The sequence below is a fragment of the Dama dama genome, chromosome 33 (assembly GCF_033118175.1).
Source record: "Dama dama isolate Ldn47 chromosome 33, ASM3311817v1, whole genome shotgun sequence".
NCBI classification, from domain to species: Eukaryota; Metazoa; Chordata; class Mammalia; order Artiodactyla; family Cervidae; genus Dama; species Dama dama.
The window spans coordinates 66,234,374-66,261,073 of record NC_083713.1 but is presented as its reverse complement, the minus strand read 5'-3'; the positions used below and the strand labels follow the sequence as shown (position 1 = coordinate 66,261,073).

At 35.6% G+C, this 26,700-nt stretch overlaps 1 protein-coding gene across 3 annotated transcripts in view; it reads left to right on the top strand.

Annotated features, from left to right (window-relative positions):
• The first annotated feature begins 506 nt into the window (after positions 1–506).
• SLC35F5 (solute carrier family 35 member F5) overlaps positions 507–26,700 on the top strand; it is a 38,365-nt gene continuing 12,171 nt past the window's right edge. Inside the window, exons 1-12 of one of the 3 annotated variants that reach the window (XM_061135628.1) lie at positions 507–694; positions 1,657–1,747; positions 1,905–2,046; positions 5,079–5,222; positions 7,417–7,479; positions 10,199–10,280; positions 11,827–12,017; positions 17,096–17,177; positions 17,931–18,018; positions 20,140–20,204; positions 22,108–22,212; positions 25,489–25,648. In XM_061135628.1, coding sequence (XP_060991611.1) covers positions 1,912–2,046; positions 5,079–5,222; positions 7,417–7,479; positions 10,199–10,280; positions 11,827–12,017; positions 17,096–17,177; positions 17,931–18,018; positions 20,140–20,204; positions 22,108–22,212; positions 25,489–25,648 — 1,115 coding nt within the window. In that variant the 5' untranslated portion in view covers positions 507–694; positions 1,657–1,747; positions 1,905–1,911. Of the gene's footprint in view, positions 794–1,576; positions 1,748–1,904; positions 2,047–5,078; positions 5,223–7,416; positions 7,480–10,198; positions 10,281–11,826; positions 12,018–17,095; positions 17,178–17,930; positions 18,019–20,139; positions 20,205–22,107; positions 22,213–25,488; positions 25,649–26,700 lie in introns of all 3 variants that reach the window. The other 2 variants (XM_061135626.1, XM_061135627.1) reach the window with 2 other exon arrangements.

Sequence of the window (26,700 nt, the reverse complement as noted above, 5' to 3'; positions counted from 1 at the left end):
AATTTCTAATTCCCGAAGCTGGGATCTATTTTACATACAAGAGTTTCCAGAAAGCAAAAGTTCTCCCAGGCCATTCTGCTCTCCAGAAAGCAAAAGTTCTCTCAAGCCATTCTGCTCTTCCGTCCTCTTCTCGAGAAAGAACTCTTGAGAGTTTCCGGACCGAATTTTGTAACAAATGCCGTTGTTAGCTCTTGTCTTGGTGCGGGGCCATCTGGAGGCTCAGTCACCCCCCTCGTCCTTCGCTCCACTTCAACCACCCACGCCTTCTTCCCTCTTCTCATTCCACCGCGCCCTGCTTCCCTTCTTCCCAGCTCCTCTCTGCCGTCCCAGCGGCGTCTTCTGGCTCTGTGCTCAGCGCCTGTCAATAGACAAACCACCCTAGAGGTTCACCCTCACGTGGCCTGCTGTCGCGCAATCGTGACGAAACCCGTGCGCCACCGCCCTTGGGCCAGGGAGAGGGGGCGGGGCCGCAGGCCGGGCTGGCAGGCTGGCCGGCCGGGGGCGGGGCCGGGGCCAGGGTCCAGCTCCGGGCCTCCGCGGCCATCGCTGCCTGCTCGGTTCCTTACCTTCGCCCGGCCCCAGCCCTCCCGAACCGAGGGGAGCCGATTGGCGTCGGCAGCGTCGCCCCGAGGGGCACCGCGGCTTCAGGGGCTGGGCCTCCGCGCAGCGCAATGACAGGCGGCACGAAAGCTCTGTGAGTCCGAGGCCGCGGCCGTGGCCCTGGGCGGCGGCGGGTCCGGGCCGGGTTCGCTCATGGTGCCGCCACGACACCATCCCGGGGCAGGAAGGCCAGGTAAGTAGGCACAGGAGGGCCGCGAAAGCACTTGGAACCGAAGCCGGGGACCGAGGGCCCCGAACGGCCCCACTCTTCAGCCTCTGGTAGCGGCCGAGGTGCTCTGACCGAAACGGCCAGTGTCTGGGGACCTGTTGAGGGGGAGGCTGACAGGGGCGCGCGAGCCCAGTGTAGACTCTGGTAGTTGAGGAAGCTGCCCGGCGTCGCCGCCTCACGGCTTTAATCTCCTTCTCCGGGGAGACGTCACTGCCTTAACTTTTTTTTTTCTTTCCCCCTCCTCGGAAAAAGGAAGATTCCCTTGAACAGCTGTTTCCCCACCCACCTCGTGAATGACTATTTCAGATCGAAATAGTAGACACAGTGACAGGGGTGGGTGGGGGAAGCGTGGAGGATCCTTCTCTTGACCATGTGAGGTGCTTGGAAACGTGCCCTCAATACTCAAAACAAATCACTTCCTCTCACATCTGCCAAGTCCACTCAAGATCAGGGACGAAGACGACACTTAGAAACAGGCGCGTGTCTAGACACTGTCCCAGGGTTGGATACCTCTGGAGAGAGTAGCAAGAGCGGCGAATCCAGTTGTTTTTATGAAACTATTATGAAGCTGTTCTTCACTAGTTAAGTATTCTTAAATATGCTGTTTGTTGAATTTTGCTTTTTTTCTTTGTACCGTGTTCTTTGAGTATAATTTGAAATGTATAGTAGATAACATAAAAGTGTAGAGAAAAATGTCAGTTATATTTCACATACTTTGATATTCTTTCATTTGCTTTTATTTTAAAGGTGAAGAGTGAAAAAGAGCTTATGAGTCTTATTTTGAGTGGTCGATGTTTTCACAAGCATTATTCTGTGGTGATTTTTAGGTGCGCTGAGTTCTTCACCTCCGTTTAGACTCAGATCTGCTAAGTTTTCAGGCATTGCTCTTCAAGATCTCAGAAAGGCCTTTAAAATAAGGTAAATTCAACACTTAAAAAAAAGCAAAACAAAAACTGTATGACTTTGAACATTAGCTTAACAAATATCATACTTCTGTGGTACTTATATTCTCCTTTTTACATGGTTATTTTTTTAAAGATCCTTTCTAATGTGATCTGTATTTTTCTAAAAACAGACTGCAAATGGTGTGTGTGTTTATCATGAACCGAATGAATTCCCAGAGCAGTGGTTTCACTCAGCGGAAGCGAATGGCTCTTGGGATTGTTATTCTCCTACTTGTTGATGTGATATGGGTTGCATCCTCAGAACTTACTTCGGTATGTAAGCTTTATCTAGGAATGATGCTGTGTTATTGAAATATCATTATATCTCTAGCCATTACTGTCTCTCATGCCCACTTAAGTGATATTTTGAATATTGTTAAATTTTCTTTTATAACGAACTAGCATGCATTGGAGAAGGAAATGGCAACCCACTCCAGTGTTCTTGCCTGGAGAATCCCAGGGATGGAGGAGCCTGGTGGGCTGCCGTCTATGGGGTCGCACAGAGTCGGACACGACTGAAGCGACTTAGCAGCAGCAGCAGCAGTATCAATTCAAGTTGAAGCTGAACAGATACTGTTTTTATTGTTTCAGTTTTCTTAAATCCTTAAAAGGAGGTTATTTAGAAAATGAGATACATGCCTATTTTCTTAATATTTGTGGGTTTTATGTGTTTTCTTTCCCCCTAAATTTATTTCTTTTTTTATAAATAGTATTTTCTAGTGGAACAACCATCCAGGAGTCACCATTTAGTAGAAAGGGAAAATACGTTTGGACAAATGAGCGAATGTGATCCGAGTTTTCATGTATGGCCACTATTGTACACATACATGAGTTCATGGACATTTATGTGTTTGCTGCTTTAAACGTTCTTGTGAAGTATATGTATAGAGTGATTGCCTGTAATTAAATTTTATTTTGTTTTTATTGATGACCTATTGGTAGTAATGTGATATTTTGAGTTCACAAGCTAGTTTTTCTTTCGACTTGTATAGGTACTTTATTTACTTTGGTTAATGATCCCTGCAAAAATTTATTTTCAGAAATTATTGTGTTTCAACTTACATGTTGCTATCTTAAGGCAAAAGGAAGAGTAGCATTTATAAAATGAACTTAAATGTCAAAGGAAGCAGTGTGATACTGCTGGTCATCCCAAGTGGTAGCTAAGTAAATGGTTGACATTGACACTGTATCTGATGAATAAATTTTTAGCCTTTTTGGAATTAGACTCTGGAATACATTAGGCCATTGATTTTTCACTCTTCTACAACCTTTTTTCTTTTTCTAAGATTAGCATTCTGTAGTTTAACTACAAAGAACTCTCTTTAATGTTGATAGGGAAATAAGCTTATCTTTAAAATTTTATTTTAGTTTTAAATAGTTTGGTTTTTATCTATTGTCTTGGTTACTTCCTTTGACATCACAACATGAGGCTGGTAATGACTATAAGTCTTACTTTGGATGATGCCAATTTGAGCGCTGTAAGTTCCTCATCAGTCTTTACGTAGTTGTTGAATATCCATATGATTATTGTCCAGATAGAGTATTTAACTAGAGGTTATAAAATGTTGATTTTTCTAAAGAGTATTTAACTAGAGCTTATAAAATGTTGATTTTTCTAAAGAGTATTTAACTAGAGGTTATAAAATGTTGATTTTTCTAAGGGTCATTTCTTCTGCATTTATTAGTTGGAATTCTTTAAAGAGAACTTTTCTGCAACTACTATTTTGTTATCCTGAAACATGGTTCATATAGGAAAGTTTGGATAAATCTTTATTCCTATTCATTTTAAACTAATGTTACCTAGCAACTTCCAGAAATAATCATTGAGCATTTTTTGTATATCATTACACATTTATGGATTTTTGTATGTTTGATGTGTTTTAAACATTTGTGGTTATTAATTACTATATGTAAACTTAGATAGCCAGTGGAAATTTGCTGTATTTGCTGTATGACACAGGGAGCTCAAACCCACTGCTCTGGGACAACTTAATGGGTGGGATGGGGTGAGAGGTGGGAGGGAGGTTCAAGGGGGTGGCAACATACATACATGTCTATGGCTGATTCATGTTGATATGTGGCAGAAACCATTACAATATTGTAAAGCAATTATCCTCCAATTAAAAATAAATTTAAATTTAAAAAAGAAATAGAATTGTGCTTATTATCCCTTTGATGCTTAAACTGCCCTATCTTTGGCCAGTGGGAGCACCTTTAAATTGTCTCTAGTGTCCTTTCAGTAGGACCCCATCCTGTTTACCTTCTGACACAAAATGTCCTAGACTTAGCTCATACATTCCTGCCCCATACTTGGATTTGACCCTTTCTTCAAGGATCAGTGGTTTTTTTGTTTTCAAAATGGCACAGATTATCATCTGGATTCTTGAGGTGCTCATTTCTTCTGGGTTATTTTTTTCTAGGGCTTTCAATGCACATAACTAGGATTTTTTTTTTTAAATAAAAATTATGAGTTCTTTCTGATATTTTCAATTTAAATGATGATTACAAGGATATCGTATATAGCGCAGGGAACTATATTCAATACCATGTAATAACTTATAATGGAAAGAATTTGAAAAAGAATATATTTTTATATATATATATATATATCTACATACACATACACACAAAACTGAATCACTTTGCTGTACATCTGAAACTAACACAGCATTGTAAATCAACTATACTTTAAAAAAATCAAACAAAAATGATAATTGCAGGTTTTTTTTTTTTTTAAATAACTTCCTAATAACTTTAAACTTCATGCAGTTTTCTTATTAGCCCCTATTTTCTCATTGGCTTTCTTTGTGCTATTTCCTCTGTTTGGGCTATTATTTAGCCTTTCAGATATGGATCAAGAATAGCTTCTTTTGGAAAACTTCTATAACCTTCAAAATGCTCTTTCTTTGGTACTCCCATGGTACCCTGAACCCCGCTGTCATGGTATTAGCATATTACACTGTGTATTTTTCTTATCTATATCTATCTATCTATATAAAATCTGTATTTTTATAATCTCCTCTCAGGAAAGCCTGTTTTATTTTGCCTTATCCCCTAATATAAATACTGTTGCATAGTAGGTTTTCAGTGTAAACTGAAAACTTTTTATTGCAAGTTGTTTAAAAATATTATGCTTTGCGTGTAAGAAAAAGACAGTATTCAGAAATGAATTCAAAGTATTTTTGTAATCTCTTTTGATCTTTCCAAACAAACATTTAGAGTTAAAAATCATGTAATAATCTTATTTTATTGTCAATGAGTAATAAGGTTTGTCTCATAGTTTGTGTAACTGTTTTCCTCCACAGTATGTTTTTACTCAGTACAACAAACCATTCTTCAGCACCTTTGCAAAAACGTCTATGTTTGTTCTGTACCTTTTGGGCTTTATAGTTTGGAAGCCATGGAGACAACAGTGTACAAGAGGATTTCGAGGAAAGCATGCTACTTTTGTAAGTTTTAAATTTCCAGTGTTTGTTGGAGAGGACTTTTTCAATTTTTCAAAGTACTAGTTTCTTGAAAGATGTCAGATTTTAAGTTGTTCAGTTAAATGAGTGAAAATAGCATGATATAAGAAAAACCTACTTTTGTCCATACCTTAAAATTTTTTCTAATTAGCATGGTGTCAGAATATTTTGTGAGAGATCAAAGGTACATAATCAGTTTCTTTCCCTTACCTCATGATATCCTGAGTTGTTAAATACTGTTTAACTAGCCCAAATCAATAAATATGGAGAAAATAATGGAAGAGAAGGGATAAGAAGAGTATCTAGAGTTTTGGTCATTTGCAGACTAGATGAATATCATCTAATTAGTTGATTATAGAAGAAAAATAATTCAAAGTTTGTATGTTAAAATGAAAATAACATATTTCAGGGCATTTTTCAGATGTTTGGCTAATCAAGTCATATTCTTTCATTAATGTGACATAACATGCTTGTTTTTAAGTGTTGGAAAAAATGACAGTTTATATAGTGATATATCTCCCTTGTAGTGGAAACTGAATTTTTGATAATGAAGAATATAAAACTATCTCTTACATTCTTTTCTTGTTTTTTTTTAGATTCTCTATCCCTCTCTTTCTTTTTAGAATTGTGGTAACATATACATAACATCAAATTTACCATTTTAATCATTTTTTTCTTTTACCCTATTTTTTATTGTACTCAAATATATATAACATAAAATTTACTGTTTTAACCATTTTAAAATGTGTAGTTCAGTGGAATTAAGTACATTTATTTTGCTGTGTAACCATTACCACTATCCATCTCCAGAACTTTTTTGTCATCCCAAGCAGAAACTCTGCTTGAATGCCCACTCTTTCCTTCCCCCAGCTCTGGGTAACCATTGTTTTATTTTCTATTTCCATTAATCCTTTTCTTTTATGTGTACTACTTTTTGTGAATTAAAACAATATTATTCCTTGTCTTACCTAATGAATGCATGTTTGAGAAATGAACTTTTTTTATTTTTATCGGGCTTTTCAGTAATTTTTGAGGTAAAGACTAGAAATTATACTCCTGTTTACAAAAACTTACCAAAATTATGAATGTGTATATTCCTTACTTTGTAAAAATTAAGATGTATACATTATAGAAATGCATGTTCATTGTAGTATTACATGTAGGAATATGTTACATGTGTATTAAATACATGTATGTTGTTGAAAATTTTAAAGATCTAAAGGAACAAAACAAAGAAAATAATAAATTCTACCATTCAAGGAATAATCACTGACAGTATTTTGGCATATATACTGCCATTGTTTTACATGTGTGTGTTTTTATTTCACTTTTTATAAAAATGAGATTGTACTGTTGCATCTTGCTTTTTGTGCTTGATAGTATATCACAAACAACTTTTTATGAAACTTAACATTGCTGTAACATTTTTCAGTGTTAAGTATTTTTTAATTGCAGTAGTAATAAAGTTCATTATTGGAGACAAATTATGTTAACAGGAAGAATAAGAATAATCTATTCGTACTCTTACCATTCTAAGACCACTATAAATATTTGATACTATCCGTAGATATCTATTTATATGTATATATTAAAAAAGATTTATAGCAGAAATAGGTTTGGTCTATATATATTGCTTTCTAACCTGACTTGATTTTTCATTTACTATATCATGAATACTTTTCCAGACTAATAAATAAGCATTTGTTATCATTGTTTCATATTTTATTTAACTAACAATTTTTAGAGTGTTGTCACTTTCTCTTTTGTTGTAAATAAATAGGAATGCCTTTGTATTCATATGTAGTTATTTACTTAGGCTGGATTCCTAAAAGCATAATTGCTAGGTAAAACACTAGTGTCATTTTATAGCTTTTGATTCCTTTCACTAAATTAGCATCTATAGTAGTTTCACTTGATTCATGTCTGTTAGCAGTGTATAAGATTGGACTGTTAGCAAAACCCTGATGATTTGCCAGTGGGATAGGTAGGCAGTGGTATCTTGTTTAATTTGCATGTTTTTGGTTACTTTTTTCATGTATTTGTTGCACAGTAGAATTCTGTGAGTTGTCCATATCTTGTCCATTTATCTACATTGACCCTTACTGATTTGAGCTGTGACTCACATCAGTTCTACTTTGTAACATGAGTTTAATTGAATTTTATGTCTCATAATTTGTAGTTTGCAGATGCTGAAGGGTACTTTGCTGCTTGCACAACAGATACAAATATGAATAGTTCTTTGGTAAGTGTTTCTTTTCTCGTCAGGGAGAGACTGGGTGGAGTTGACCATGGCGGGAAGGACTGAAATAACTGTGATAGCCCCACAGCTATGTTAAGATAGTTATATCTCCATGTTAGGTGCTCTCCACAAGAGTTGTAATTTGGTACTTTCTTTCCTTTGAGATACCTGGGGCCTAGAAGCAAGCAATTCAGCCACCTCTAAGGGGAGAAGGGAAGAGGAAATTGGTTAAGGAGTGAAAAGAGAAAAGGAAGTCCCTTGTTTCTTACCAGCTTTGTCACATCATGTTTGTTATATTTTATCACTTAGAAGCAAATGCATTTACTTGAAACAGACTCTATAAGCAGATTGTATATTCATTTCACAAATTTTTAAGAGCGCTTAATATGTTAAACACTTCTTCTAGACTCTTGAAATACAGCTTATGTTCCAGTGTGTGTTTGAGGAAGGGAGAGAGACAGATAATAAAGAAGCTTACAAAGGAATTAACATAGTCACTCTATTTAAGCATTTATAATCTTGTTGGAGACAGCATGCAAAAATACTCTTCTTAGATCATTACTAAGGTATCTATTTAAAATGTATCATTCCAAGTGTGGTATTCTATTTGAGAAAGATTTTAAAGTTACTCTAAAATTTAATACCAATTTATGAAGCACTAGCTTGGTGACCTTATTGACAGTACTGTTTTTTAGTTCATCTGGCTCTTAGAACTATGGTTGCTTGCAAGGTAGGTTACTTGATGCATTGTAGGGTTGTTGAACTTAGAGAAAGTGTCATTTCTTTTCTCTCTGGGATCTTTAGTGCCAACAAGACTAATAATTGGGAATTCCCTGATGGTTGAGTGGTTGGGACCCTCTGCTTTTACTACCAAGGGTATGTGTTTGATCCATGATCAGGGAACTAAGATATCACAAAGCTGCACAGCGCAGCAAAAAACAAAACAAAACAAAAACAAATCACAAAATAACAACAGGAAAAAGAAAACTAGGGAGAGAAAACACAAGACTGTTATCAGTTGTCTCTGTCAGTGTAGAAGACAGAGTTGAAATGGCAGCCTACTCTTCTACTCCTGCTGTGCTGGGCTCAGTCGTGTCTGACTCTTGGGACCCCAGGGACTGTAGCCCTCCAGGCTCCTCTGTCCATTGGATTTTCCATGCAAGAGTACTGGAGTGGATTGATCTTCCTGATGTACAAATCAAACCCCATCTCTTGTGTCTCTTGCATTGCAATATTGCAGATGAATTCTTTACCACTGTGCCACCTGGGAAGCCCTACTCTTTTGCTAATTTTTGCTGTTATCAGTAAGATAGACATGTCAAATTGTTCTAGGCCAAATGCTGTAATGCAACAAAGAGACTCTATTTCCAAATCCTGTTATCTCTTCATTTACTGAATATTTTTAATTGACAGAGTCTGTATCAGGAGTTAAATAAAAATAAAAAATATTTTATGTTTATTTAAGAAACAGTGTGTTTGGAGAATTGTACCTTGAATACAGATCATCTGAGAAACATTTGCAAAAACAGTTGAGGCATTTAGAACCACTTAAAAATGTAGAAAGAAAGCTGAGCACTGAAGAATTTATGCTTTTGAACTGTGGTGTTGGAGAAGACTCTTGAGAGTCCCTTGGACTGCAAGGAGATCCACCCAGTCCATCCTAAAGGAGATCAGTCCTGGGTGTGCATTGGAAGGACTGATGTTGAAGCTGAGACTCCAATACTTTGGCCACCTGATGCGAAGAGCTGACTCATTTGAAAAGACCCTGATGCTGGGAAAGATTGAGGGCAGGAGGAGAAGGGGATGACAGAGGATGAGATGGTTGGATGGCATCACCGACTCAATGGACATGGGTTTGGGTGGATTCCGGGAGTTGGTGATGGACAGGGAGGCGTGGCATGCTGTGGTTCATGGGGTCACAAAGAGTCAGACATGACTGAGCGACTGAATGGAACTGAAAAATGTAAATCTTTAGAGTATGGTTAGACAGAACTGAATTTAATTCTGTTGTCTACCACTCAGTTATTTTATATCTCAACTTCTAGAAAAGTTCCTTTAAAATTCCACTTTATAAAGTTGTGAGGACTGATGAGAAATATAAGTTTACCTACTCTGGACATGATAAGTAAGAACTGATAAGAGGAAGCTATTTTTCTATCTATTAATCTAGTTAAGATTTTTAGGAGTTTTTGGTGTTAGGTGACTCAAGTAGTAAGGGGAAGCAATTTGGCAAATTTGTATACATATTATACATGTGATTATCTGTTCATTATCTGCCTTCCCCATTAGACTGACTGATCATTGAGAACAGAGATTTTGTTTCTATTCACTGTTACATCCCCAGGACCTAGAACAGCACCTGACACAATAGGAGCTCAATATGTGTATCTTAAACAAATGAATGAAAAGGAAGGGAGATAATCTATTAGCTGAGAGAGGTCTGTTTTTATGACATTTAAGTGTTAAATATCGTAATGTGCCAGTGCTGTCCAATCACATTTCTAAACTTTAACTTGTTCTTTCTGTCTTTGTACCTGAGTGGATCATTTGAGTTTCTTTTTTAAGTCTTGAAAATGCATTTTGGGAAAATTATGCTGTATAAGCATAGTGGTAAAAGGCTCTGTTTTGGGTGGTATCTGTGTCTATAGACCATTCACTTAAATTTAGCCAGTGTATATTATACTTGCTGTTTATATTTGTTTCTGTTTTTGCTGTATTCCAGAGTGAACCTCTATATGTTCCTGTGAAATTTCATGATCTTCCAAGTGAAAAACCTGAGAACACAAGCATTGATACTGAAAAAAGTAAGCAAAACTTAGAATTTCATGACTTAAAAATGAATGAAAATTTTAGCTTTTCATTCAAGCCATCCCAAAACTTAGTGGTTCTGTGGGTTGCCTGAGATCACCTGGCAGGTCTTCTGTTCCATGTGGTATTGGCTCAACCTATAGTTGTCTGGTAGTTTGACTGGAAATTTTCATTAATTCAGTGGAAATAGCTTCCAAAATACCAGAAATCTCTATGGTGTTATTATAAACATAGATTTTTTTTTTAATGAACAATATCTTCTCCAACAAGGCCATCAAAGACATTGATAGTGAATTATGGGAGTTTTGCCAGTTGTGAACGTGATAAGGAAAGCCAGCTTCAGTGTAAGGTGCAGAACTTATCCATGATATTCTCTTCCAAGTAGTGGAATTGTAGAAGAATGTTCTGCATGCTTGACTAGGAAAATAATTCTCATAAATTGAATATCTATGAGGAAAAATCCAAATAAGGTTTTACTATAAATGCTGGGCTGGATGAGTTACAAGCTGAAATCAAGATTGCCAGGAGAAATAATAACCTCTGATACGCAGATGACACCACTCTAACGTCAGAAAGCGAAGAGGAACTAAAGAGCTTCTTGATGAGGGTGAAAGAGGAGAGTGAAAAAGCTGGTTTAAAACTCAGTATTAAAAAAGTTAAGATCATGGCATCTTGTCCCATCACTTCATGGCAAATAGAAGGGGAGAAGATAGAAGCAGTGACAGATTTCCTCTTCTTGAGCTCTAAAATCATTACTAGGTCCTAGTCAGAGTCAAAGGTCCTAGTCAAAGCTATGTTTTTTCTAGTAGTCATGTCTGGATGTAAGAGTTGGACCAAAAAGAAAGCTGAGTGTGAAAGAATTGAAGCTTTTGAACTGTGGTGTTGGAGAAGACTCTTGAGAATACTTTGGACTGCAAGGAGATCAAACCAGTTAATCCTAAAGGGAATCAGTCCTGACTATTCATTGGAAGGACTGATGCTGAAGCTGAAACTCCAGTACTTTGGCCACCCGATGCGAAGAACCAACTCATTGGAAAAGACCTTGATGCTGGGAAAGGTTGAAGGCAGAAGGAGAAGAGGGCCACAAAGGATGAGATAGTTGGATGGCATCAGCGATTCACTGGACAGGAACTTGAGCAAACTCTGGGAGATGGTGAGGGACAGGGAGGCCTGGCATGCTGTAGGCCATGGGGTTGCAAAGAGTTGGACATGACTTTGTGACTGAAAACATAAATGCTAAAATAATATTCATACTATATCCTGAATCAGGCAGTTGTGTGTGTATACAGTTGAAACTTTATTTGAATATTGGTCTCATTTTGAAATCTTCAAAATGGTTTATAAATGGAAACATTTTTCCTGCAAACTCTTTTGAATAAGCAGAGCTGTCCCATATAATAACGTAACTGGTTTTTTTGGACTGTTCAAATGTGATCATAGATTTATTAAATTATATGCATTTATCCTTATATTAAAACTTGTGACTTTTGTTGGGTGTGAGGGAAATGTTTAATGATTTTGTACTATACTTTTCCTTTTAAGTTCCCAAAAAGTCTCGTGTAAGATTTAGTAATATTATGGAGATTCGACAACTTCCATCAAGCCATGCATTGGAAGCTAAGTTGTCTCGCATGTCATATCCTACTGTGAAAGAACAAGAATCCTTACTCAAAACTGTGGGGAAACTTACAGCAACTCAAGTAGCAAAAATAAGCTTTTTTTTTTGTTTTGTGGTAAGTCTTCTCTTTATTATATGTTTGGAATTTGAATTTTAAGAAGTATACATACCAACAATATACTATGGGAGTGTAAGACAATTTTGGTTGCTTAATGATAACTAAACTTTGTTATCTGTCATCAGAGGGAAATTAGAGTATTAAAGTTAATAAATACTAGTCATATGTGAAAGAATTTAATAAATACTGTACATTGCAACTACTCATATATATTTAGAATTTGAATAATGAATAGTTATTTTATACTATGATATATGTTAATACAAATGCTAGTAAATATCCATATAAGAGTTTGCATTGACTGCATTGATTTCTTCAAATAATTGCTTTTGTAGTTTTACTTTAAATTCATATGTGTGCTGTCGCTTCAGTTGGGTCTGATTCTTTGCGAACTTAAGGACTGTAGCCCACCAGGCTCCTCTGTCCATGGGATTCTCCAGGCAAGAATACTGGAGTGGGTTGCCATTTCCTTTTCTAGGGGATCTTCCCAACCCAGGGATCAAATCCGGATCTCTTATGTCTGCTGCTTTGACAGGCGGGTTCTTTACCACTAGTGCCACCTGGGAAGCCATATAAGTGTGGTCAAAATTTTACAAGTATTCATAGTAAACATTTTTTCAGAATATTTTATTATAGCTTCTCAATTATTTTGATATAGAAACCAAAAATATGCTTAATGTTTCACATACAAATTCATTTAGCAAATAAAATATTATTTTAGGCTAATCTTGGATTAGACAACTTGTCTGAGTTAGTAAAAACTCTGATTTACAGTTTAAAAATGAATTTTAATGCTCAACCTATTCCAAGGTTGTTTTGTATGAACCTTTAGGATTTAAATATATACTGAGCATTTAAAGACACTAGGTAGTGATGCAGTGCTAATGTCAATATTATTAGCCTGATTATTAGATTTTTTTTTTTTTACATTACAGTTTTACTTCATATATACTGCATAGCCAATTTTTCATCATCCTCTGCCTGAATAACCTCTGTTTTAGTGATACCTTGATTAATATATTCAGGAATGCAAATCAAAGAATCTTTGGGAGTTGTAATATGGTAACTACACATGTAATAAGGTTAACTTAAAGGCTCATATATTTAGATTATGCTATTATGATTTCTGTTACCTTGTTTTAAATGTGTAAGGCAAGACTAAAATTAATTAATTTTATCTCTTAACTTTTAAAGGAGACATGAGGTGAAATGCAAGGAATCTGTATAGTAAAAGTTTAAAAGGAGGAGGGAGATGAGAACCAGATTAAACAGATGATGTCTGTATAGGGGGCAAACCGACTGTGGAATGGGTTGATTGTGTCAGAAACTTCCGCTGAGAGGAAGCACGCAGTTTATCTCTAGGCAGTTTGACAGAAAGGGAAGAAGGAAACCTTTCTGATTTACATAGCTTGTTGTCTATTAAAAAGAAGTATTTCTCTTTATTGATATAGTTAAGTTTTCCCAACTCAAAACTGAGAGAATAAATTTCATAGGCAGTAAGACATTGTTCTGTATAGCAGATTTACAGGTAGATATGCACAGATAATAACCTTTTAGAAAGATTGAAGTAAAATATACATATCACAAAGCTTACTATTTTAATGATTTTTGAGTATACAGCCCAGTGGCATTAAGTACATTCACACTGTTTTGCAAACATCTCCAGTGCCTGTCAGGAGAACTTTTTTCATCTTGCAAAACTGAAACTCTATACCCATTAAATGATAACTTCCCTTTCCCACCTCCCTCAGCTGCTGACAGCTATCATTTTATTTTTTGTCTCTATGAGCTTGACTGCTCTGAGTACCTCATTTAAATAGAATTATACAACATTTTCCCTCTTGTGACTGGCTTATTTCACTTTGTAATTTAATAAATTATTCTTCAAGGTTTATCTTTGTAGCATGTGTCAGAATATTTTTCTTTTTAAGGCTATATAAAGTCCATTCTTGTATATACCACATTTTGTTTATCTGTTCATCCATTGATGTACACTTGGATTGCTTCCACATTTAATAGTCTTTTTTGAAAAATCAACCTTAAGTAAATTATTAATATAAGAGCAGGGAGCTATGTTAATCTTTAGTAAAGGCATTTCTATAGGAAGTCAGAGTAATATAGTCCAGGAATTCAACTTTTTAGAAACCTGACTCAATAGAGTGATAACCTTAGTTGAGGTCTAGAGCAGTGCTATTCAATAGAAATATAATGTGAGCCTCAAATATAGGTCATATCTGTATTTTTAAATTTTCTAGTAGCCACGTTAAAAAAAGAGAAAGTTATTTTTTTTCTTGTATCCTTATTTGAGAATTATTTGAAACTTTAGATGTTTTAGAATTTTGCCAACCATAAATGAGTTTTCATCAACTCCGGGGCCCATAATGAGGCTTTGTACTTAGTATGATGTCTTTCATCCTTGGCCTTTGAAACACTTTATGGGCCTTAATTAATTCTTTGTTTTTCTTTTACTGGAGTATAATTACTTTACAGCGTTGTGTTAGCTTCTGCTGTGCAGAGTGAGCCAGCTATATGTACACACATACCCCTCTCTCTTGAGCCTCCCTGCCATCCGCTGCACCCCGCTCCTCTGGGTCATCCAGAGCACTGAGCTGAGATCCCTGTGCTGTGTGGTGGCTTCCCGCTAGCTGTCTGTTTTACACGTGCTAGGGTATGTACATCAGTCCCAACCTCCAGTTCACCCCACCCTCCCTCCTGCTGCATCCACAGGTCTGCTCCAAGTCTGCTTCTCAGTTTCCACCCTGCACGTAGGTTCATTGGTCCCGTGTTTCTAGATTCCGTATTATTCATCAATATATGATATTTGGTTTTCTCTTTGTGAGTTACCTCGCTCTGTGTGACAGACTCTAGGTCCATCCACACCACATAAGTAAAGTTAATTTTAATGCTATATTTTTATTTAATCCACTGTATATAAAACACTTCAACATACTATTGATATAAAGATGATTGATGAGATAGTTTGCATTCTTTTTTTGTACTAAAATCTTCTAAACATTTAAATTTTTAAATATTTCTTTTTCTATTTCATTTCAATTTCTGTTTTTATTTCAATTTCTAAACATTTCAATTCAAGCTAGCCACGTTTCATTTGCTTAATAGTGACATGTGGCTGCTGGCTAGTGTATTGGACATTGCAGTTCAAAAGGAGTTAATGATTACTGTATTTGCCAACCCTCCTTTAATTCTTTTGTCTCATTAGGGCTTATGGTGTTACAGCTGTTTTTCTGTAAAATATAATTTAGGTCTCACAGGCTTTTACGTTAGTTTTAAAATTAATTGCCATTCATGAAATAATGAGGTATTATATAAATTATTTGTGATAGCTCAATTATTAGTAAGTGGTTATCCTCAACTCTGAAATAATGAAGAGAAACATTGTAACAATAATTTTTACTGGAGGGTAATTGAGATGGTCTTCCTTTGTGATGAGGCTGCCTTGAGTTTGAGAGCCAGAGAATGGAGTTTGGGGAGAACTGGAGAGTGGGAAGGTTTTTCTGGAAAGAGTTCATAGCTAATGAGTAGTTAGAATCTTTGAGTTTCTACCATCTAAATGGTCTGATTTTATTTCTTTATCTTGCATTAGCAGAGAGCAGTGAGATTGTTTGGAAAATGAGCACAGTATTTAAGTATTAAAGTGGTAAGGAAAGTAGGTCAAGAAAGCTAATTATCACCTGATAAGCATTACCTATTCTTGCAGAAAATCTCCAAAAGATAACTAAAGGGCAGAATCTTCTGCTTCTTGTTTAGTGCATCAACTGCAAGCAATTGTGGCCCCTTTTTTCCACATATATTTGATATTGCCCATCATACCAGTTGCTAACCTCATTTTCTTATTTAGATAGTCAAGTGAAATTAGGATGTCAGAAGACTACAGATGGAATCAGAGTCTCTGCTGTGCTTTCAGTCTGGCTTTAGCTTTGAGTACAGTGTAGACTGAATGGAGACTTCTAGGCTCTCAACCATCTGCTGCCTCTTAGCAGTGCGCTAAGATCATGTGTCTGTACTGCTTCTTTGAAATATAAATGCTGATAATCATACCATTCACTTAACTAAAAGTTCTGAAAGAGATCAGGAGATGTCCCTTCTTAACAGAGACAAGTCATTGTCCAGCAGAACATGATTATCCAGTCCATCTGTTTAAGCAACAGAAAACAGGTAGACAAGCAGTTAATTTACTTAGACCAGCAGTCTGCTTCTTAATGTATGCTACATTAGGGACACTCATGCACATGTGTCCCAGGAGGCGTATGCTAAAATGTTCTTGGCAGCATTGTTTGGTATAGTCAAAAAGTGTCCATCAACAGAAAATGGATAAGTTGTTGTAAATTGCATTAGAATATCTGATGGCAGTGAAAATAACTTTATATGCACATACATACAAACATCAGGCTTCATCAAAAGAGGCCTCATTTCTTATTCTTTAAATCAAAATGGGCCCAGCATTGGGAATATAAGGATACTCTAGCCTTGATGAGCAAAAGGGAAGAAAGAAGGGGAAAAAATCCCCATAACTGTAAAACCTCCTTTATTATATCCAAAGTTATGAGAACTTTTGGTATTATGTCTCAAAACTGAGAATCAGAGAAACAATTACAGTTAGCCAGTAAATTCACAGTATTCTTGGACATTCTAAAATTTCCAAAGTGAATACAGCCTTTTGTCTGTATCAGTCTGGCTAGTTCCATTCCCTTAAGCATCACCTGTTCAATCGATTTCTCTTAAATTTGATTTAGATAAATTTAATACTATCAGTGCTTAGATAAACCAAATTTCAATGTTGATTTGATATTCAGTTTATCCTAATATTTAAAGAAGCCTGAAAAGTGCTAATTTTTAACCAATTTGTTCATTTCTTAAGGAAAATTGGATAGCAAAGATTTTTGGTCTGATATAAGTGTTTGTCTTCTTTTTAGACCTGTGATTTTTCAATGCAAAACAAAATTGAAACTTCTTATAATAGTATTTAGTGGGAGAAAAGAAGGAGGGGACTATAGATTATAATGACAAATACAAATAAGTAATTTATTAGGTTTCATTATTTTCTGTTTCTTCAGTGGTTTTTGGCAAATTTGTCATATCAAGAAGCACTTTCAGACACACAAGTTGCTATAGTTAATATTTTGTCCTCAACTTCTGGTAAGAAATCTGTCTTATCTGTATTATAACTCAAGGCCTATTTCTGATATATATGTGTACATATAAATATTTTTATCTTGTTATGAATTATTTCATTCTTTTAAACATATATTAATGTATTATAACTACTACTTAATCTTTAAGTTTAGTACCATAACCTTGTACTGTTTATATTCCTTCTAATACTTTACAGTATTTTCTATGCAACAAAAATACATTGTATATAAAGTTTTACAGGCTGACCCTTTGTATTGTAGCTATCTTTCCTTTCACATATTCTTTCTAAGGATATTTTTTTTGACCCTTTGGCTAAATGTGGTTGCTTATTTCAGATCTATAATTTGCCCTATGAAAGGTGTTTTATTTTTAAAATTGAATCACCTTCCAGGTCTAGAAGATAAAAAAAGGATTTTTGAGCTGTAAAAGTAACTTTAGCACACATGCTTGATTATGATGAGGTCAGAATGTTACTCTGAATGCTGAGTCTAACTCTCTTAGTAGTTTTAAAATAAATAGGACTGTACTTGATCTGTATTGGTGAGATAAACAGTTTAATTTGGAGACTGTTTCCATGTATGGTCTTTTTTCAGCCTCGGTAACTGTAGTTGTATTCTTAGTCGTTTAAAAATGACAAGATTTAAAAGTTAGGTAATAAGTAATTTACTTATTTAAGCAATCAAGTTGGTAATAAATAATTTTGACAGTATTTATTTAAGCGAATGTATCTTTTTAAAAATCTTTTTCTTTCCACAGGACTTTTTACCTTAATCCTTGCTGCAATGTTTCCAAGTAACAGTGGCGATAGATTCACTCTTTCTAAACTTTTAGCTGTAATCTTAAGGTAAGAATATAATACAATAGCTAGTTCTTAAAAATGCAGTGTTTAAAGCATTTCTGGTAGTGATAGAGGAGGGTTTATATTATAATATATAGGCAGAGAAAGATGAAGATAAAAGAAGGTTTTAAATGAACATCAGCTCTGCATCACATCCTTGGCTAGTTTTAGTTTTCAAAACCTTCCTAGGGCGTATAACTGAAGGGAGGATCTTAAAGGGGCCTTGGTTCCCATTCATGAGACTATGAACTTAACTAAGTATTGTACTGACATTCACGTTTAACTGCATGTTATTCACCCTCATAACCTCCCAAGTTTCTGTTTCCTTTTCCTAAAGCAAGCTTCCCTTTTTGTTTAGTTTTTAGTTTTTACTTCTCCCATTTATAGAAATCTAACATGCAGTCTTCTCTGATTGTCTCAGCCTTAATCTTTTAGTTATTTTCTGTATAAACCATCTGGCAATTTTGTTTTACTATTTGTGATAAAGTACATAAGTACCATTAGTAACTAATTTAAATCTTTTCTTTTTATTTGACTTTGTATGTATTTGTCTTGTCTTCCCTAGGAGATTGTAAACCGTTGAAGGCTAAATCCTTGTTTTCTGCTGCTTTGTGTTATCAAAGGCCTAGCATAGGGCTTTGCTTACAGTCAGTACTCAAGAAAGATATATTGATTTGATGAAACTCTTGTTTTTGTAAGAGAAAATCAGAAATCAGAGAAGGTACCAGAATAATTTACCAGAAAGATTGGTGTTTTTGAGCTATCAGAGCTGGCTTTGAATCAGAGCTCTGTTTTCCCCTGGCCACTTCCCCTTAACTCTCTGAGAGGATTTCCTTGATGACAAAATGATGATAGTATCATCTAATTTACAGTTTTGTTTTAAAGTTTGAAAGTATCTATATAAAAAGTGATTATTATAGAGACTGGTTCTTGACAGTCACATAAGTGGTGTTTCTCTCTTTTAGATGCAAGGGTAAATTGGTAGTTTTCATGGGCGGTCTGGTTGAGCCAACTGATTTACCAGTTAGACTTCATGGATGCTAGAAATTTATTCTTTTACATGACTGGCTCATGATTTAGCCAGATGAATTTTTACACTAGGAAAATACAGTATATTTATATTAGGGAAGTAATGAGGTTTATCCAGCTTTGTTCACAATTCATGCCTATTTCTAACTTTTTTTTGTGTTGTCTTAATAAAAGTAGAAAGATGCACAGAAATAGAAAGACAATATAAGGCTCCATGAGGATGGGAATCACATCTCTCTTGTTCAATGCTTAACCTAAACTATTGCTCAATAAGCAACAGTTGAATGAAGAAATAACCTCTGATTTCTCTGCCTCCTTTATTTGGTCTTATTTTATCCATTAAAATGATGGAATTATTTATTTAAATATTTAAGATTAATTTTATTATTAATTTTGATTTTACCTGGTGGCTTAGTGATAAAGAACCCGCCTGCCAATGCAGGAGATGCAGGTTTGACCCCTGGGTCAGGAAGATCCCCTAGAGTAAGAAATGGCAACCCACTCCAGTATTCTTGCCTGGGAAATACCATGGACAGAGGAGCCTGGTGGGCTGCAAGCCATGGGGTTGTACAGTCAGACACAACTTAGTGACTAAACACATAATAATAACAAGAGTTATTACTATTGCTAGGTTTATATAGGTTTAATACACGTACATTAAAAAAAAAAAAGATTGAAGGAGGGATGACGAATTGACTTTTTCCTAATTGAAAGGCAGAAGATAGCATAGCAAGTTAAGAACACTAGACTCTGGAAGTAGACTGCCTGCGTTTCAGTCCTAGCTATGTGATTTTGGTCAAGTTACTTCATTTTTTTGTGCGTTAGTTTTCTCATGTGTAAAATGGGAATGGTAATGATAATAATACCTTCCTTATAAGGTAATGTCAGTCATTTTATGTGGATTAAATTAATTAATACAACCACAGAACTTATAGTATACTGATATTATTCAGTATTAATTAAATCATGAATTCTTTGATGGTTTGACCTAAAGTTAAGATTAGTCTTTATTACTTGTAAATAACTTTGATCTTTATGATTAGTCTTTTAAAGGAATTTATTATGTTACTCATCAGTAATGACTGTTATTTCTCATAGCATTGGAGGTGTTGTGCTGGTAAATCTGTCAGGATCTGAAAAATCTCCTGGAAGAAACACAATAGGTAAGTATCTGACTCTGAATTCTTCCTGTTAGAATATACAAGAAAGACCTGTGCATATCATCGTGCATGTGCACATACACACACGTGTATGCATATGCACACGTGTGCACACACATACACACAGGGTGGGCACTAATAAGGTTTTATTAAAAAAGTTTTCCTTTGGAAATAATGTAAGAAAATTAAAAAATAGAACACAAAACTCTCATATAACCTTCACTCAGATTCTCTTAACTGTTTATAACATACATAGCTACAGATTTAAAAATCAGGAATTAACAGCTATTACAGTCATTTTTATTTAGTCTGTAGGTTCTTTTCAAATTTCACCATTTTTTCCCACTAATGTTCTTTTTCTGGTCCAAGATCATTTGTTGCATTTAGATATCATGTCTCCTTGGTTTTCTTTAATCTGTGACTATCCCACTGTCATTTTTTGCCTTTTATAACTTTAATATTTTTTGAGAATACTGTCCACTTTTTTTGTAGAATGTCCTTCAATTTATTTTTCTGGTATTTCTTTATGGTTAAACGTATATTGTGCATTTTTGACAAGAATACCATGGAAGTGATATTGTGTCCTGACAAATCCATCATATCAAGAAGGCTCATGATATTTATTTGTTGTATTACTAATGACATTAATTTTAAAGTGATGTCTGTCAGGTTGCTCTAGTGTAGCTCCTAGTTTTTCCCTGTGTAAGTAATCAGCATTTTGTTAGAGATATGGAGACTATACATATATCCTGCCCATCATGCTTGCAGCCACTAATTTTGTCATTCACTTCTGATTTTTACCTGAAACAATTACTACTATGGTAAGCACTTAGTTTTTGATCCATTGTTTAGATTTAGCAGAAGAATCCAGCTTCCTTGGTTTCCTTCTGTATACTTTCTTTAGATATTTAAAGTCCACTGAATAGAATAATGCTTTCTAAACTATTCCTGGATAGTGCCCAGGGAGCTGTGTCTCTTGAACTGTCTTAGCTCTTTCTCACCTAGAGTAGCTCTGTATGTTTAAAACAATGTATGTGTTTTGTGTGTGAGATTTTGTTGACAGACTTTCCTTTATAGCACTAATAAATAGATTTATTGAAACGTTGAACCTTTGGATAATTGATTTAAAGTATTGAATGTGGTCACTTGGCAAATAGCACCTTATTATAGGTGTTTTTTAAAGGCTTACTTAAATGTTTTTGAGAGTGAGTTAATATATTAAAGAGAATCAGTATTCATTACGCAGGAAGGAACTGCTGGTCGTACATTATGTTAGATATTTTAGAACATTAAAAAGTATAAATTATGTGTTTGCAGTTGTCAAGAAGTTTTTCTTTTAATCAGTATATATGATTGACAAAATGAAACCCCTAGAGAATAAAATCATACTACATTCAGCTGTAGTATTAAATTGTCTAAAATAGAAGACAAGCAGGATGGAAGTTTAGTGGAGTAGAAAGAGGATGCTTGGTGACAGTGTGGAACTTTAAAAGAGTCTTGAAGATGGTGGTAGAATGTGTATTAAAATGATACATGGCAGAGGGGAGAACAATATAAATAGCCTAGAGTGGGAAGAAAACATTGTTAAGTTGGCTATGTCAGGTTTCAGAATTGTTTATGTAGGGGAAGATAGGAAGTATGTACTTCAAAATTAAATACCAAAGTGTTGGTATTATAACATGTATAACTGATTGGTTAAATCATCAAGGTGAATGATTTTGTATTTGTTGGTTTATACTTTAAAGTCCTTCCTATATTCCTGGAGGACATGGATAAGGTGGGTTATACTTTATCTTTTCATATTTGAATAGCACTCATTTCTTGAAATAGGACCTGACTGTGTCAGATTTTAATTATGTGTTGAATGAGTTCATGAACAAATACTTTATTATATTGACTTTTACAGGTTCCATTTGGTCTCTTGTTGGAGCCATGCTCTATGCTGTTTATATTGTTATGATTAAGAGAAAAGTAGACAGAGAAGATAAGTTGGATATTCCAATGTTCTTTGGTAAGAATATGTTTAACTTGTTGAGGCTATGTACTCTGAATGATTAACTTAGAGTTTTGTTTTTGCTTTTTGGAGGGAGTAGGGAAGGCTCCCTTCCCACTCCCCCATGTAATTCTTTAAAACCATTAAACTTTAAAGATTATGAAGTCCACTCTCAGTGTTTTTCTCTTATCTTGGTTCTGCATAATTGTGGACCTGGAGGAAATGTTCACTCTCCCAATGTGAGGTAAAAGAAATTCTTTTAATGTACCTTTTTCAAATTAATATCTTTAACCTGTAAATCAGATATTTTCCTCATTGATATCACTGGTTATGCTGTTATAAGCATGTGAGGGTTTACCTATTGTGTTATACATTTTGCCATTTTTGAATTGTTAGAAGCATAGGATTGGGGAAACTGCCCCAAAATGATGTCTAATACTAGTTCTGTCTATGAGCTAATTTTTACTAAAAATTGTAGGTCATTTGCACTTTAAGACTCAGACTCTTTTATGACATAGATTTTTTAATTACCCAATTACAGTTTCTGGCATCAATTCTTAATTTTGGTAAATGCCTAATATAATTTATAAATTCTTATTTGCCTGAAATGAGCTCAGTAAAGAAGTCCGATATCTAGGATTACAAAAGAAGAGTACATTGACATGATATGTTCCAATATCAATAGATAATGGAGCCTAGGGATGAGAATTCAAAGTACAGCTTACAGGAAACCAGGAGACCTGGACTCTAGCTGTTGTAACTTCATTTATCTCAAACTCATCTGAAAATGAGGAGATTAGACTAGGTTAGTAGCTGATTTATGAAGGATCCTGGGAAGATTGGAAGGAAGTGGAGTTGCATGTATGAGTTTGGTTCCCAGACTGCTCTGCTGCTTGTACTGAAGCAATTCTGCTTTGTTGTTTTTTTAGCATTATAAATTAATTTGTAGAGATGATTTTTCTACTAAAAGTTTGAATATCTGTACCTAATGATTAACAAAAATAAAACCTTTGAAAACCCACCAGACTGGGTGATCACTCAAGTCCTTTCAAGTAGAGAATTCCTAAGTATACCTTAAATATGAAGATAATTTTAATGACATCTTATTTTGAAGTCATAGAAAAGTCCATCTGGAATGAATTGAAATGCTAATATTTTGCAGTTTTTTGTTTTTTTTTTTAAAGATTGGCAGCTTTGAAGAAAAATCACTTCTTTACTCTTACTGGAGAGTATATGTAGATATATGCCATGATATGGAAAGCGATATGACTTTGACCTGAGCTTTAGAATAGACAGAATTAGAGAAGAAGTAGTTAGAATTGGGATGTGGAAAGTTCTTTGGGCATCACGGTGTGAGCAGAGCAGAGCAGGGAATAGTGAGTAGATCCAGTGTGCTGGAGCATTCAGTTGAGGAAAGAAGAGAAGCGTATGAGGCGTATGAGACTCTGCAGAACTGGTGAAGTGATTTGGACCTTTCATCTCTAGATCCAAAGGTTGTCACTTCATGTGGAATTTCACAGGCTTCAAGTTCAGGGAACAAGAAGAGATCTGCTTCTTGATAATGCCAAAGTGAAAGTAAAGTTGCTCAGTTGTGTCCGACTCTTTGCAATCCCGTGGACTGTAGCCTACAAGGCTCCTCCATCCATGGGATTCTCCAGGCAAGAATACTGGAGTGGGTTGCCATTTCCTCCTCCAGGGGATCTTCCTGACCCAGGGATCAAACTTGGGTCTCCTGCATCGCAGGCAGAAGCTTTACCCCAAAGTTTGGTGTTTTAACTACAACAATTTTTTAGTTATACAAGCTTTTTGTGTGTGTGTTGTTTATTTTTATCATTAGGTATCTTAAGTCAGTTTTCCTAGAAGCAGGATATGAGACAGTAATTTGGTGTGGGAGATTCATGGAAGGGGTGCTCTGCAGGAAAGACTGACAAGGGAGAGAAAGAAGCAGACCAGGGAGGGGGCAAGAACCATGTGATCTCTGGTGCAGCTGAGGCTTAGCCAGCTTGTCATAGGTCCCTGGGCAGGGAGCATAGCGGAGCAGAGGCAGTCCTCAAAATTGTCCTAGCCTAGAGCCGTTAGGGTTTGGCTGCAGATGGTGTGGAGTGGGGAGAGGGTGGGATCTTTTTGGGAAAGACAGACTTGGTCGCTTGCTCTCCAAGACAGTCTTTCAGAGAAGGCAGGTACTGTAAGTCTTAGTGGCAGATAGAGTGGGCGTTCCAGCCATATTACAATTTAACTAGGCATCCTAAATACAAGTTTATTATTTAGCAGCAAATATAAAATATATATCTACTGTAATTTAATTTTCTTTTAGGAAAGCTCTATAATTACCTCTGGAGCCACAGTGAAACTGTGATGTTAAATTGTATAGAAAGTTCAATAAAAACTACTATAAAATTATAACATTTGTGTCTTTACATTTCCATGTGTGTAGTCATATATAAGCTCACATTTCTATATTTAAAATAATAGTTAGCATTTGTTGACTGTTTACTCATGCCATGTATTGTGTTATATTTTTGTCTAATCTTCCTAGTAACCTAATTAAATATTATTTTATACTTATAGATTGGAAAACCGAGGTTTGCAAGAGGTTAGCATGTTGCCTAAAGATTACAGTAGGAGTGAATGGTAGAGTGGGACTGGATCCCAGGGCAGTCAAACTGCAGAGCATGCGCTTAACCACTAAATGGTATACCCTTCCTTTACACACAGACCATGCTTAGTTCATACTTACATAGCTATTTGTGTGTGTATGTAATCTCACAGACCAGCTTATGAGCTCTAGGAAGGCAGGAAACAAGAATTTTATCTTTTTTTGGAACCTTCCTCCATTATCCCTAGCATAGCATGGGTGCTTTAAACATAAATAGAGATTGAATCAGAGAGTAAACAGTGTATGTAGTTCCTCATAATAATTTACACTGAACACATGTGCACACACATATGCACGAGTTACTCCTTCTAAGTTCCAGGACTCTATATTATCATAATCTAAGGTTGACAGCCAATCTTTTTGAATCGCTATAAATGTTTTTTCTTCAGTAGTTGCTCTATGCAGTAGGGATAGTTGAACCTTGAAGACTCCGTTATCCCCAGTCACTTGATAAAGTTTTTGCTTGTGTTCATCTCTCCGCAGGACTTAACTTAAAAACAAAAGTAACAGAACTTTCAGTTAAGGAAACCTAATGAAGCTCATTATGGGAAACCTAATGTTTTCTGATTGTAGAGCTGCAATTTTGAAAGATTGAAATGAATCACAGTTACTAACTTTTGTCTCTTGTATGTGTTTAGGTTTTGTAGGTCTCTTTAATCTGCTGCTGTTATGGCCAGGTTTCTTTTTACTCCATTATACTGGATTTGAGGACTTTGAGTTCCCCAATAAAGTAGTGTTAATGTGCATTGTCGTTAATGGCCTCATTGGAACAGTGCTCTCAGAGTTCCTGTGGTTGTGGTATGTACTGTTTATTACCCCGTGATTTATTAGTTACGAATTTATTGACTTTTGGCTAGTTTAAGCATTTCTATTTTTTCTGTCTTCTGATGGCCCTTCCTATGCACTTTCTCACCTTATACACTTACAACTTAACACAGTAACTCCGTTAGAGCAGGAACTTTTTTTTTTTTTTTAATTTCTGTGTTCCCATTGCATAGAGTAGTGGCTTGCATATAGAAGTTCATAAATCTTTGTTGAATGATTAGATGAATATGAATGACCTATATTTATAGAACTGCTTTATAAAGTAGAGTGTTATGCAGATTAAAGGCATCATTTTCTAATGGACACTCACACTTAGGAGATGTGTATCCCAGGTATGCATATGTGAGTTCTAAGTGAGAATCTGGGAACTTTGCTTATTCAGGTGTCTGGAATGTCTGATTGTTCAGACTTTTGTTTATTCTCAGGATTTTTCATATGAGTGAGGCAGATATATAAACCCTAAGCTTTAGGGTTTGATTAATTTGAGATTTTAACATACTTTGATGTAATATCAACTATGTTGATATGTGATAATAATCTTAAAATAGTTTGAAGACAATATCATATATAGTGTTTAAGAAAACCTTCAAATACAGAGCTTAACACTTAGTTCTATTTCCATCTAATAGAAACTTAGAAACACAAATCGTACTTAACCTCCTGAATGAATTTTATTACATACCATTTAAAACTACTGATTAGTTTTCCCTTGCAAAAGACTGCAACAAAAACAGCCTTTTCCATGAAGCCTTGCTTAATGCTCTGCCTGCACATCTCTCCCTTCTCCAATTAGGGAAGTATCTCTTTCCTTGATGTCCTCCACTCTCACTCCCTTTTATGTAGTACTTAAAGGTTTAGTTTATGTTGTAGTAATTCATGTAATTGAGTTTTCCGGATAGCTCAAACAATAAAGAATCTCTCTACAGTGCAGGAGACCCAAATTCAATTCCAGGGTCAGGAGGATCCCCTGGAGAAGTGAGTGGCTGCCCAGTCCAGTATTCTTTCCTGGAGAATTCCAGAGACAA